The 14,211-nt window shown below is 49.6% G+C and overlaps 3 protein-coding genes across 3 annotated transcripts; 1 reads left to right on the forward strand and 2 right to left on the reverse strand.

Moving 5' to 3' along the window:
• Positions 1-294: 294 nt before the first annotated feature.
• On the reverse strand, positions 295-1,686 carry J7337_004280 (uncharacterized protein; the record flags this gene model as incomplete). Its single annotated transcript, XM_044821975.1, has 1 exon — positions 295-1,686. One exon carries the CDS (start codon positions 1,684-1,686, stop codon positions 295-297), a length of 1,392 nt encoding a protein of 463 aa, XP_044683308.1.
• Positions 1,687-2,798: 1,112 nt separating this feature from the next.
• Positions 2,799-3,421, forward strand: J7337_004281 (uncharacterized protein; the record flags this gene model as incomplete). The annotated part of the gene is made up of 3 exons (XM_044821976.1): positions 2,799-2,852; positions 2,933-3,078; positions 3,130-3,421. 3 exons carry the CDS (start codon positions 2,799-2,801, stop codon positions 3,419-3,421), a joined length of 492 nt encoding a protein of 163 aa, XP_044683309.1.
• Positions 3,422-7,397: 3,976 nt separating this feature from the next.
• On the reverse strand, positions 7,398-7,784 carry J7337_004282 (uncharacterized protein; the record flags this gene model as incomplete). Its single annotated transcript, XM_044821977.1, has 2 exons — positions 7,398-7,451; positions 7,515-7,784. The coding sequence occupies 2 exons, from the start codon at positions 7,782-7,784 to the stop codon at positions 7,398-7,400; spliced, it is 324 nt and encodes a 107-aa protein (XP_044683310.1).
• Positions 7,785-14,211: the final 6,427 nt, after the last annotated feature.

The following is a 14,211-nucleotide window of genomic DNA, read 5'->3' on the forward strand; positions in this document are numbered from 1 at the left end:
AATATATATTCCTTGGTTACATCTAGGTCTAGGGAGTGCCTGACGGCTTTCAGAAGTGTTTGTGCAGAAGTAGTGCTACTTTGTTTGTTTAGCACAGCAAAATGAAATTCACACGGCACTGAGCACTTCAAAAAAAAGTATCGATATAAAAAGACTAAAATTTAATAACTACATTAAATACTGATTACATGTCCGCATTATAACACTCCTACCATATGCTGAACTTAATCCCAAAATAGATACTCCACCAATTTTGAACTCAAGGAAAGGTATACGCTCTGTTCAATCGATTCATCACCATCGAACAGACAGGGGTGACCGAACTTTGTTTGCTGTTCGGCGCTCGACAGTAGGGGCCGTTGACGGCGACGCATCTACTGTCACAACCACGGTGTTATAAACAGTAGCGATGCTCGTGGAGACTGCAGCTGATTCGCATCCAGTTGGTTCAGCGCCATGGACCTCGGTGTAGACATCACCGTTGCCGTAAGTGCGGATCTTGGTGTACACAGGGACGTTGCTGTTGTAGTTGCCACTTCCATCCTGGCCCTTTGTGTTGGTAGGATTTTCATACTGGTCCTTGCTACCACTACCACCATTGTCGTAGCCAGGGTTGCAGGGCTTTCCGTCCTCTTTTGTGCAGGTTGAGTCGCCAGTCTCCGGGTCATAAACAATGACCTCAACCTCAACCTTACCAGTGTAGGTGGCAGTCCTGGTGTAGGTCTCGCAGTCGTCATCTGTTACAGTAGCGGTTCCATACTTGGCCGGAGCAGTCAATGTGTAGGTCTGATCAACCTCGACAACCGTAGTAATACAGTCGCCGTTCTCTTTCGTGATAGTGCTGACGGTCGGCTCAGGCTTGACGATGACGGTATAGTACTTGCCACCTTGCTGGATGGTCTTGGTGACAACGTAGTTGTTGGTGTTCTCAGCTGTGATGGTCTCGACAACCTTGTTACCGTTCTCAGTCACAGTCTTGGTAACCTCATACTGATCTTTGCCGGTAACGGTCACTACCTCTTCGTGGCCGTTGTCTTGGGTGATCGTCTTGATGATAGTGTTGTAGTTGCCATCCGTGTATGTCAGAGTCTGGATTTGACCATCCTTGACCACAGTAACCGTGTGAATGTTGTCGGGATCCTTCTCATAGCCACCATCGCCACCAACAACCTTAGTGAAAACTCCACCATTGTAGCCAGGAGAGCCAGCACTAGGCGCAGGGTAGCCGTTGCCGATGGTAACTGTTTTGGGGCCGGGATAGCTATCAATCTTCTTGGTGACGATGTGCTCACTGGTCTCTGTTTCCGTCGCAGTCACAGTTACAGTCTTTCCTGGGCGGGTGATGGTAATAGTCTCAATGACTGGCTCAACCGTCTCGCCCTGGCTGATGTACACAACCTTGGTTTGAGGGTTTTGGTAGTTCTGGGTGATAGTAACAGTCTTTCCGGGACCATCTTGTTCTGTAACAGTAACAGTGTGATAAGAACCGTTGGGATCTGAGACAGTGACAGTCTCGTATGGCTCAGAGGACTTAGTGACGGTCACTGTGTGAGAACAATCCTTGGACTCGCTATCGAGTGAGCATGGAGGGCATTGAGCAATGGTGTCTCGCGAATACAACCAGTCGAAGCGTGCCTGAGCTAGGGGCACCAAGGCCAGTGCTGCCAGAGGGGTAAACCGGACCATTATGAGACAGAGAAATAAAGATGAAGAGGAATCAAGGCCAAGGGGCTAATGCGTGAGCAAAGTTTGACTGAGAGTGAGGGAGGAGGAAGACGACGAAGAACGTGTCGGTTATCAGAATGGAAGTGTTTATGATGATCAGAATGTCTTCAGTTGATGCCAGAGACTCATCCTTATAGTTATCATTTTCTGCGTGCATCTTAACCTAAACCTAGGGCGACGAGGATATCACCTCAAGGGGCAACATTGGCAAGAACTATTGCTAAGGACGTAGGCAATAGCTGCGATCGAAGGATATCTTCGAGTGAAGCCAATCCATGATAGAGAGACATTGGCAATACAACAGACATTGGTGCAGCCAATCCCTTGGATGAAGCGGGCCAGGGTTTGTTCAGACAAGGCTTTACTGAAAGGCCAAGATGTGAAGAGAAGGGATACACACTGGAAGACGAGCTCACTGTTGTCAGCACGCAAATTATACAGTGGGGTTGGCCAGGGCAGAGTCAACAATGAATTGGCAGACGCTAGTCTTAATACCCTTAAGTGAAAGCATTGAGAGAAAATGAGACAACTATATATTGATGCTCCCTTACCCAGGGTACTATCCAATGTCAAGGGAGTACCAAGGGAGCGTCAGAGACGAGTACGAATAGGTGTTGGGCAAGGCTGCAATTGTGGTCCTTCGCAATATACCTTACTGCCATTCTCGCTTCGTGCATCACCCTGGCTGCGTCCTCAGCATTAGATGAATACCTGTTTCTGTCTTTGTTCATTGTTGAGTGAAGTCCATTGTTCGTTGCTGTTGGTCCCAGCAACATGGATATGGTGGCGAGCGGGCCGTTGTTTACCCGATGCAGCCTCGGGTTCCTGAAGAAGGACCCACTGAGCGAGTAACGTACGTCGTGAAGCAGGCGCGCCTCACGAAGAAAGCAATCACGAAGTCACGAGGCTGTACGACCAAGCTGCTACAACCTTCCACGCTCCTTAACACTTCTTTTCTTCGCTTCCGGGCCATGTTCTTGAGATAATAACCGACGCTTTGCGACAGTACGCCACATCTAGTCCGCCTTACGATCTGATATGTGTATCTGAGACTTCCGATTACCGACGCAATAATGGGAGCTTGCGCATCATGTTTGGGAAGGGGTGATGGTAATAACTACGATGAGGTGTGTTATCAAGCGAGCTTGCGATCACAGTTGTCGCATCAATATCAGCAGGGACCCTTTGCTAATGCTTTGCCTGTTAGGAGGAAGAGAGCCGCCTTCTCTATGATGATGCGAACGGTATGCAATACGGTAGCTTCGGGGACCAAGCTATAAACGGAGAGAACGATACACTCGAAGCTCAGCGAGAGAACGAGGCACTTCAACGAGTGATAGCCAAGACATCAGAGTACGTTCGTGAGATCAAGGGGCCTTGAAGGATGCTAACCTAGAGCGATAGCAATATGGTGGACATCTTTGATATCGCTCCGCAAGAGAACACAAACCGTGGAGCAACGACACCTTTCGCCTACGCTGGTCAAGGTGCACGCCTTGCACGATACCAGCATCTCGTATCAAAACTTAGCAACCAGGGCGACAACAACACTGCGAGCGGTGTCAAAGTCGACTGGCTTCCGGAAGACGAGACCATAGAGATGCAAAAGAATGGTCCAGCTAGCATCAAGACTCTCGAGAGCGATGAGGGGCCTCTTGTGGGGACCTTTGCAGACGCTGCGGCGGCAATGCAGTAATGACGGTCTTTGAACAGAGGAAGCTCCCTTCGTTTACAATGCGGAAGATAAAGCTGAAAGCCCCCAGAGTGGGGAGTCAGCAATTGCGACATGAAAAATGCAATTTTCGCGATACACGACTGATGACGATACACACAGTACGTTTGGTGTTCAAGACCGCTGCGATTGCCCCGATCTGAATCATCACCCCCTGGTGGCTCAAATTGGATGAGGTTCATCCCGGTCTGACCCTCGCTGGCCATGTCGGTGAAGTGGCTAGGACAAGAATGAGCGAAAAAAGTATCGCTTATTTGCCGACCCATTTCCTTAATACTAACCTCGACTAATACGGTCTTTGTGACCAATATTCCGGTTTCTGCTCATTTTGTTGAAGCAGTGGAACCCTTCGGTAGACGGGGTTGTCGTTGCATAGAGTCTGATAAGCACTTAACACTCGGTGCAGACCTGCACCTCTATTTCATCTCTTCATATCTTTTTTTGGTTTTTAGTTTTTGCCGTCCGTCTTTTGTGCAGACTTCTTTGATTGTTGTGGGCAGGAAGTGGACTTTGTACAAGCAGACACACCCAATCGAATTTTACAGAAATTTCCCCCTCGTCTTATTGAGCTGGGTCCTGGAACGAAACCCTAGACAGTCTAGTTTCAAGACCCTCGTCTCGTCATCAGTTCGTACCATCAGTCGTTCTCTCGCAGCCTGCCGCGCACAAGAAGCACAAGCGATGAGCTAGAGTCAAAACCCATCAGTCCACAACGCAAGCGTGACTTGTCGAGAACCGAGAACACCCATTAAGCATCAGACACGTGCGTTCCCCTCACGCTGGCTCACACCGAATTCGAGGTGGCCCGGCAGTCAGTGGGGTGGCAATAGACGCTAGACCAGGGGAGAAGGGCCAAAGATTCGAAGAGGATGGTGGCCATTCCTTTAGCTTGCCGTCGGCCCTTGATTTAGTCTGGTTTTCTCCGGCTTCGGCTCGCACCGTTGATGGGCGGCTTGCATGGGTCCCCATCCACTGGGGAGGTTTCGATGGATCTCTTTCGTCAACCTGAACAAGATCCCGCCCACGTCCCAAGCCTTCGGGATTTGTTTGAGAAAATGTCTGTCATGGCCCAGCCCGCCACCACGACACCATGGAGACATGGAATGGGGAGCCGCTCTTAGAGCGATCTGTACGCTGAAAAAAGAAGACAAATGAGAGGGACCCCCGGAATTTATCCGCCCCCTCGGGTGAGGAAAGCCAGATTGTCGGGAAGCAGCACTTCATAGCCATCGGCTTCAGGAGACGTTAGGCCCCTGAACCCCGTTGACGGGAGGCTGGGCCCGTTCTAAGACAGGGCTCAGGTTTCTGTTAAACAGGGGACCGTTCATGCTAAGGGTTTCTGAGGAAGAAGGCTACGTACTCTGTCCATAGTCCACTTTGGAAGGGTTAAAACTGTCTTTGTCTGCGTACGAGGAACTTGACAGACGTTATGGGCGCCACAGGTCAGTTTGGGGCGAACAAGGGTCTCATTACGGCCAAGGTGACCAGAAAGGCGGACAGCCTTGAACTCGACCAGTCAGATACGATAGGGGATGTGTTCATGGGTTTAAATCGCATCGGCTTTTCCTCATGTCGTTGGTAGGTCTTGTGCAGGTTGGACAAGCAAAGCTCGCATTACGAATTAGTCACATGCTGCTGCTGCTCACCGTAGCCTCTTCTCGAACCTTTTGGTGGTGGGCAACCCTGTTCAAATCTGCAGACCGCATTCACGAGCCGAATGCCTGCAATTATGGCATGGCATATCTAACTAACTGGCTTGCCAATTGAGTCTGAGCCCTGAAAACTATCATGTCTCCACCTTTCGCTTTCGTTCACAGGACTGCGTCTTTGCACCTAATCGCTTTAACATATCCTGCTCAATGTCATACATGCCTGGTACTGCATAATTGCTTAATACTCGCTGAGTTTTGAGGCCCCCATGCTGCTACCTCGAAAGCGACTCTGACGATGGTATTAACCGCAAAAACTTGCTAAAGACCGCTATATCATTCTTGATTGGCAACTCTGTCACGATCAGCTCTAGATTTTGCAACGTCGATATTCATCCCCGTATCTCATTTCGTCACCGCCAGACTCCACGATGCCGCCCGCAAGCTCCAGTCCAATTTCCGCCATGATTACAATACCTTCCCATCAACTCCTATCGGCCGATTACCCATAACGGAACTTTTATAAGCATACGCTCTACTCTACTCTATGTCCGTAGCGCCGACCAAACGGACTGCCACCTGGGAATGAACAGTTGGGGGCGGAAAAACAGCCCAGATGATCTGAGACATTGAGGGACCTGGAGGCTGGAGCCCCGATACCTCTGGTGTTGTGCTCTAGCACCTGCTTCTGCATACCCTCATCCCTATTCGCCGACCAAGGGCTTGGGGTTATCAAATACATATGCCCTGAAAACCCCGATAAGCAAGGGTATATGCCTTTTTCGAATGGTTTCCGCTGCATAGGTATGTAGTCGACACTGATAGGCTAGATCCCTCACACAGCACAGGTATTTATCGGCGCCTGAGAGAAATAACACAACAGCTTCTCATTGACGCTACACTGCTCCAGTGGCGGTCGTTAGTTTATTGCTATTCTCCTAGTCGATGCGCATAGACGCCTCTTGCAGCCGAGTGCGTCTTTTGCGGTTGCGCTTACCTGTTGTGTTTCCTCAATCGATATCTCTCGTCTCCTCATGTTATCCATTATCCTCTCTCTGACCCGTCAACATGGATCTTGATGTCGAAGCCAGTCTCCCCAATCGTTTCTAGCCTCCAACTGTCGTCATCACACGAGCTATAGAAGCGGCGTCTCCGACCAACATGTAACAAGGAACTGAACTCTCAGTGCTTGTTCATGGCCCACACCCCAAGCTCCGTCTGCCCATGCATGATGATGGCACTGCCACCCTCCCCCTTTTGCAATTTCTACTGCATGCCGTGCCATAAAGGTCAGGGCAATAGATGCTGCTATGCCTTCTTGTTGAAGGGCTTCACGCCTCTTTGAGTGCTGACCTGCAACATAGAAAGAGTCTGGCTTTTTTCAAGATAACACATGTTACATTGACCTATTGTCCACATGGTTCGCACCTGTGGGCATAAAGAAAGATATAAACAAGGACCTGGCAGCGTCTGGGTCCGTCCCACAGATGCCTTCTGCATGCCCCAGCTGTGGCCCTGAGGACTTGTTCGTTTTGGGTCCTCTCATCCTGTCTCTGCCTTGCCCCTCTCCCTCACACAGGTCCCATGATAATCCACCAATATACTGAAACTGTTGGAAGAGAGAAAAAAGAGCTATTTGTCTGTTCTTACAGACGAATGAAGTGTAGAAAGGTAAGGATAAAGGAGAAAATATTCCACCGCAAAGCCATGTTCACAAGAGAGTTTGTTTTCACCTCCCTGTCTCCTCTTCTTCTCTGCCCCTCTTCCTCATCCCTTCTTGGCCGAGCTCCTTCTTTCGGCATCGACCGCAACATTTTTCGTTTCTCGTCCGTCCAAACATAAAACAAGGTTGTCATAATCGTCATTATAGATGCACTGGTATCCCTGGTCGGTTTCCGCAATTTTGTATGAAGCTAATACTTCAGCCATACTGTCCCTTGGCCATTGTGTATGTCGGCTCGTCCATTGTCGTCGTTGGATATATCGTTCTTGGCATCTCGTCACTTCACTGCAGTAATGGGTTAGCCACTCATATTCTCTCTCTCTTCTCACCACACACAATGTTCGTCCCCATGTCCATGCCTGTGCCCCCCGACACCCACAGACCACGGCATATGCAAAAAGCACAGCACCACCATCACTGGCCAAGCACACGCCCCTCACACCCCCTTTTGGGCTTCCCGTCCCTCTTTTTCCTTTTCTTTGGGACTTTTTCTTCTATGTGCCCTCGGCTCAGTTATGCCTCCAGCCCTTTTTCGTCCGTCTTTCTTGTTCGGGCTCGGACTCTTCACTCAATGCGAATAGAAATAGAGGAAAGGGAAAGGAACATTATGCTTCAAACTCACCTGGCCAAGGGATTGTAGCCTGTGATCATGCTCTTCTCTCATACGATAAATCTGACCGAGGACTTCTTGCATCTCAGCACACGTTCGCTCGATGGTGGCATTTCGGTTGCCCTCCCTCTGCCAGCGCTGAACGTCACGGTACATCTTGTCATACCTGCGCTGCTTTTTCTCTGTGTCGTGGCAGAGCTTGCAAACGTCTCTTTCGGTCCTGGTTTCGTAGACAAGCTTCAGGCCGCAAGTTTCGCCCATGCGGTATTCTTTGTTGCACTGCTGACGGAAGTGTCCCCAGCGCCAGTAGCCGCATGCCCAGCGGGTTTGGTCAAAGTAGCACATGGCTCAATGGTTTCGAGTGTTGACGAGAGACTTAGTGGCGAATAGTCGAGGCGAGAAAATCAGGGTATCTCTAACTAATTCGACAGAAGAGGAGAAGAAGCGGGAACACCGAGGGCGGAGAGCGGAGTTCCAGAGGCGAACTCGTGGTCGATTCGAGCCGAACCCGAAGTTCAAGTCAACACTTGTCGAGTCGTGTCGAAGCGATGAAAGTCAGCCACCCTCGGGCAATTCAACGGTCGCTGAGGCGGAACGTTATAAACAATGTAAAGGTTCGGTTTATTCGAGTCGAGAAGAATCCTGGGATACACAGGTTAGTCACTGGGTCTCTTCTATTGTCTCTATGTCTTCTGTGCCTCCCCTTCGCGTTGGGCAGGTAATTTTGTTTCTACCCATTGCAAACAACTCCCACTTGTTAATGGCCATACCACTGGCTGTTTTTATCACTCGCTTGTAGACATGGCATTATCTCAACATGGTCATCGTCTGCCAACCCCTCATAACCGGTCATACGTATTCCTGCCGCGTGGTGTCTCGACAGATAATACATAACCAGAGCAGTGCAACAGGGGGGAAAGAAAACACACCTCGGTATCGGTGATGCACTTGATTGATTTGAGAGACTAAGATATATGTCAAACTTACTTGATATGTAGCTCTTGTGAGATGGACTGTACAGCCAGGCCAAAGAGTAAACACAGGAGCTGTATGGGACCTAGCAAAGATTTGGAATCTGCTAGTTTTCGAATTCCCTCGTTGATATTGATGCTAACCGAGTGAGACTTATTTACTTCAAACTCGTAGTCCTCAGTCTTGGCTGCCGGTGCAATCGACTGCTTTGCTATGCTGGGTGGTCGATATCTCAAGAGCGCCAGCGTCCTGGAGCCGGGATATGGGTCTGTAGCTTCTCTTCTACAAGGTATGAAGTCCAAGTTGACCTGGTAGAACAATGTGTGATTAAGAAACTGGTCAACTGAAGGGCTAGCGTGATGTGTAGACTGTTCGAGGGCAACAGAATGATGAAGATGAGATGTAGTCCACACCGAGTGGATGTCGAAGGCAACTTATACTTGTTTGATCCAAAGACCTTCTGCGTATTCGATCTTCGTGCTGTATCTGTATATGGCATCCCACATCCACATGTGGGACTCCGGCACAACCAACAAGCAATCGCATTCGTTCCTTGGACCCCTTGCTCTCCTCAATTCGGGCCAGATTAATGGCCGCCCATTATGAGCTTGAACTTCTGCTTTTGCTTGTGCATTTGCGCCTGCGTCTGCATTTGCATTCGCTTCTGCTTTTTGTTCCTGCGGGACAAAGAGGCTTGATTGTATGTGTCGATTGGGTATCCTTACCTAAAGCCCCATAAGGTCTTTTCTTCTCATCGCATCACCATCCTCCACCAGCAAAGATGCCATAAACGCACCCCTCCTCCTCCTCCTCCTCCTCCTCTCTGATACCCATGGTACTCCATAGATTTTCTCTGCCGCTGCCACACGACGTACCCCGACTATCAATTGGCTTTAACTTTGAACAACTTGGTTCCTGGGTCTTGATGTGATGCCAGAGTAGCCAATCTGCGCCTATCCGTTTCTCATAGACCCTGCAGCCTATCTATCAATGATTGGAGCCACCCAACAGCATGTATTTACTACTGCCATAAGAACCAAATTGACTTTACCTCAAGGCTTGTCTCCGTCCAATCATCAATCGTGGCACATCTCCAAGAATTCGTCTTCTTAGCTGACTGCTTCGAATCTCATCAATAACAATCGCTGTCAGTCCAGACTCGACAAGCCTCTGATAGCAGAGCCCAAGAGCCATGTTTGATAGCATAGGACAAAAGCCCGATGGCCGCTTGCCACGTTGATCAAGACCTAACAATCGATACACGCCCCCCCTCGCAATATCAGCAACTACAGCGAGAACCAGGGTTGAAGTACGGGGCATCCCCACACCACAAGATACTACTGCAGTATTCTGTGTCTGGTGTGTACAGCACTTCACCGTGATGTTGTAGCTGCGGTGGAAGTAGCAAAAGCAGGGCTGACGAAGGACCAAATAACTTGGACAAACCCGCGGGGATGTGTATGAGTATGTGCATGGCTGCATATGCCCTTGGTGTGATTCAAATTGCCTTTCAGCCTTCGTTGTTGTCCTAATGCACAACGTACCTGACGAGCAAATATAGCTTGGCTACGTCTATTTTACAAGCCCCAAAGGCCCAAAACAGAGACCTTAGTCTTGGACTCTCTTCGTTCATCGCCCACTTTTCGTCGCTGGTCAGTTCTTGTCGGCCATTGACATGCTTCACTTGTCGGGATCGTTCTTTCGGCATTCTATATGCATTCCATGGCGCGTCCTTGATCACAGAACCGTGAGGCAACCGGGCCACATTTAACGGCCATGTTATTGCTACAAGTCCTGTGCCCTTCCCGCTGCGGGCCAGGTCTCGGTCGCGTCCTCTTGAAATCTTGTCCTAGTCGAGTGCGCGAGTGAACATAAGGTGGTGTCTTGATCTGCGGCCGCTGTGGGGCTTCATGGTTCGTCCCGAGGGCGGACAAGTGTCAGGAAACAAGGGGATTCTGAATGCTTGCAATCTCGACGAATTCGGTGAAGGCAAGGGATCTCATTCGCTGCTTTTCTCCTCCTCCGTGCGTCAAGCCCTTGCGTTGCGGACTCGAGCTCGATGGCACCGCCGGCCCATTGGAAGAAGGGATGCAGCTCAGGGATCCGTCATTGGACTTCCTCCCATGGTCTACGGCATCGAGTGCTCTTTACGACATCGTATCGTCCTACTTCTACAGGAAAGCTTGCATTGGATGTCTGCCGGCTTCCCCCTTCCAATGTGAGACTTCTTTTTGGGCCAAAAGAGTTGTGCATGATGCCCATGACTGTGAATCAAGCTCTGAAGGAGAGATGCCTGCAAATATCGCCACCGTGGAACATGCCAATCGACTTGGTAAGCCGCTACAACCATGTTGCGTGTGTTCCCCAAGTCATGCCTGTTGGCCGTTTTTGTTCAACAGAACCTCGTGGTATGTCTCGGCCGGTTGCTTCTGTTGTTGTTGTTGTTGTTGTTTTTGTTGCGCAATGGTTTTGCATCTTCCAACCCACATATCAGGGCAGATTCTGGTCCAAAGGGCCTTGAAGAGAGTTATTTATGCGGCCTCTTCCCATATGCGAAGATCATCCACTGTTTCTTTTTCACTTGTTCTAGACAAAGTACAATCCTCCTTGTTCCCTTCCTACAAGGTCTCACACTGGGGCCTCAGCCTCTATTCTCCCCATAATACTTTCTGGGATACTGAGCAGGCATCCGCAAAGGATTCAGGTCAAGCTGAATTGAGTTAGTTAGCTCGTAATTGTAAATTGCTGCAAGTACTCGCCTCGGTAGTAACATATAAGAATAAGGGGAGTTTGCATGCTTTTCGTGCATGGCTGCCGGCTCACATGAATGATTAAAGTTCCGCCCTTCCACTAGAACGTTGGCCTGCCATTGAAGAACTTCTTTGTCAAACACCATAATCGACTGTTCAGAAGTCATTTCAGAACCATGCTGATGCGCACAAGACATGTATAGGCACAACGTGGCAGCATCCCTCTGGCCAAGACTGCAGCCTAGCCATTGCATTCCATCGACTCCGAAGGGGGAAGAGAGAATTGAATGCCTGTCGACATGAAAAGATACCATTGTATATTATCGCCTTTGGACACCCAGTCATCCCTTTGCCGCCTCATCTGTGCTGGCTTAATGGTGTATCACGTCTTGCATGATTTGCACGCCTCGCTTTGAAAAACTTTGGAGCTTGAGTGACCATGCAAACCTAACTCGCTATCACATCAGATCTTTCGGCAAGCTGCAATATCTATTCTGGGGGGCGTGTGAGTTGATATGTATCAGTTGTAAGAACCTGTCGATATTACTCTATGGCGATGATTGCCTTGACATAGGCTACAACACCTTTCGTGAAGCAGTCCAGAAGATAGAGTGTCCATACTATCGCTTTATATCAACGCTAACTTCCAGAACTTCGAGGCCCATATTAAGACCACAAGACTGAAGAAGTTGAAGTGGCTCGCCTTGATCTCATTCAATCATGCATGTATGCACATTGAGCGAAGAGTAAGACACACAATGTCACGAAGATAAGCTCTTTGTTCTCTCCCACCAACAGCATGTGGAAGCCCCTGCCCAGTCATGAGCAGAAGTGGCATCTAGGACAGCCATCGACAAGCATTTCTGCCACCCCCAGCAAGGGATATGGCGGTGACAAAGGATTCTTCACGGGGAAACATGACGAGACATCCGAATACTGCTGAGCTGGCCTTCTGCTTCGGGAATGGCCTGCGTCTCGGACAACTGACTCGTCTGTGATGACTTCACAGCCCGCATGGAACCAGGAGTGTGAGGAGACAGGGAGCCAAGTCAAAGGAGCTTGATACTAGGCCTTAACATTGGGCATAGTTGGGCTCAGCAGGGATGCAGGTCGGACTCCCGATCTCTGTGGCTGGGGAGTGTCAAAGAATATACCCTTACGCAGGTATATTGGGTGTCGGTGACTCTGTGCGTGTACTCGCATCTGTTTCGGTGGGTGGATGCACCAAGCGAGACACAAGCTGTAAGCTCGAGGCTCCCGGGTGTTCACCACTGCTCGTAATCCAGACGAAAAGTAGTCAATAATGACCGACTTGTAGGCCTGAGACTGGTTGTCGTAACAAACCATGTGTCGAGGGGATAAATACACAGACCATCCGTAGGCCTCAGATCTTTTGGTGAACTGTATTCCCTGCTTGCTGAGCCTGGTGATCACAACGGCCCGGTTTAGCGGCCGGCCCGGCCCGCTTTGGATTTCCATTCCAATATTTCGAGTCTTCGAATCGAGCTTGTTTGCTAAACCGTTAACGCCAAGGCCAATCCTTTTCGAAGGCTCAACAGATTTCGAAAGTTTCTGAAAAGACCTTAATCGCGGGGTTTCCGCAGTAGAGCAGCAATGGTCAGTTGCAAATATACAGCCAGGTGGTATCTAATCACCATACAGGTTGAACAAGGACAGAACAGTACAGGACGAAGCTTCGGCAGGTCATTACGGCGCTGAATATGGAATTTGACGGTAGAACCATAGTTAGAGGCAAAGCAGCTCTATGACTCTGAACCGCCCAATGAGCAGCGAGCCTGGAAAGCCACAACCAGATCTGGCGAGTTTGAGTTTGAACCAGTCACCTGGGTTGCTGCAAATCATGTGTCTGAAGAGCGCTGCATGGAGCCCCTTCACAAGTAACGGGGACGAAACGTGTCCGATCGTACCTGGAGCCAATTGAGGAAAAAAAAAAAAAAAAAGATCTCACGAGCCCACAACAAGGTACGGTACATCTCAGCATTTTGCCAGGCTCGATACCGACTTCGACCTGGAACATTTCGCATGGACCAATGTTCAAGCATGCGATACGGGATAGTTTCTGGCACATCAGATCGGTTTTCTGTCTTTGTGTCATCTGGGCCTTCTGCATTCCGGCAGTGCCCTTGGTTGAAAGAGCAGCTTAGAGGGGATGTCCAAGGCTAGCGTTGTAGCCATGTGGGGAGAGAATTGACAAGCAGGGGGGCAGTCAGGGATCAGCGGTTTCGGATGGGTCTTCCTGTACGGCAGACATGTTTCCATTGTCGCCGCATGGATGCCTACAGGAAGCAATGATTGGCCGGAAGCAAGATCTAAACCATGGCCATCCCAGAGAGCCAAGATCTTATAAGGGCACAAGATACCAACGACAGATGCTTACAGGCTTGCCATGCTAGGCTTTCAACGATTGTAATGAGGCTGAGTCTGAATGACCAGGGGAAGGCACAAATCGAGCAGGCCCCTCCGTCATCGTCCGTAATGTGGTTTGTTCTCAAGGAAACACAAATTAAAGTGTGGGCTGAGGTCTTGGTTGTTCCACAACCTTAAGACAGCGTCGCGGCAGTGTGGAGCGAGGTGTACTGTGGTATTGACAATCTGGAGACAACGATTCTTTTGAATATCATCTTGATGAGGCTCTCGGCTGGCTCGCAAAGGTGCATAATTGCGGAAATGTTTAGAGAAAGGCCAAGTGTGGTATCCATAGAAGGAAACGAGCGCGCAAAACGCGACAATCCCTATTCAGGGCACAACAAAGGCGATGTCCGAGACATCATGCGGCAATGAATTGGACCTGAGTCTGCAATTTAGCGCTTTGTGATTCGACGGACCCAATTGACACGCCTACCGTAAGTACGCCTGTTGAACGACACTGGGGTCTAGAATTGAAGCCCCTGCTACTCTCTGTCTGTCAAGGGTCTAGAATTCGGTCGCAGACTCGGGTGGGTTTGTAAACACGTCACGACGGCGAGGAAGCGCGCGGGTGTGAGGGTAGATTTGATGAGCACCATTGACATAGTGATGATGGTTTCTCT

The sequence above is a fragment of the Fusarium musae genome, chromosome 3 (assembly GCF_019915245.1).
Source record: "Fusarium musae strain F31 chromosome 3, whole genome shotgun sequence".
Taxonomy (NCBI): Eukaryota; Fungi; Ascomycota; class Sordariomycetes; order Hypocreales; family Nectriaceae; genus Fusarium; species Fusarium musae.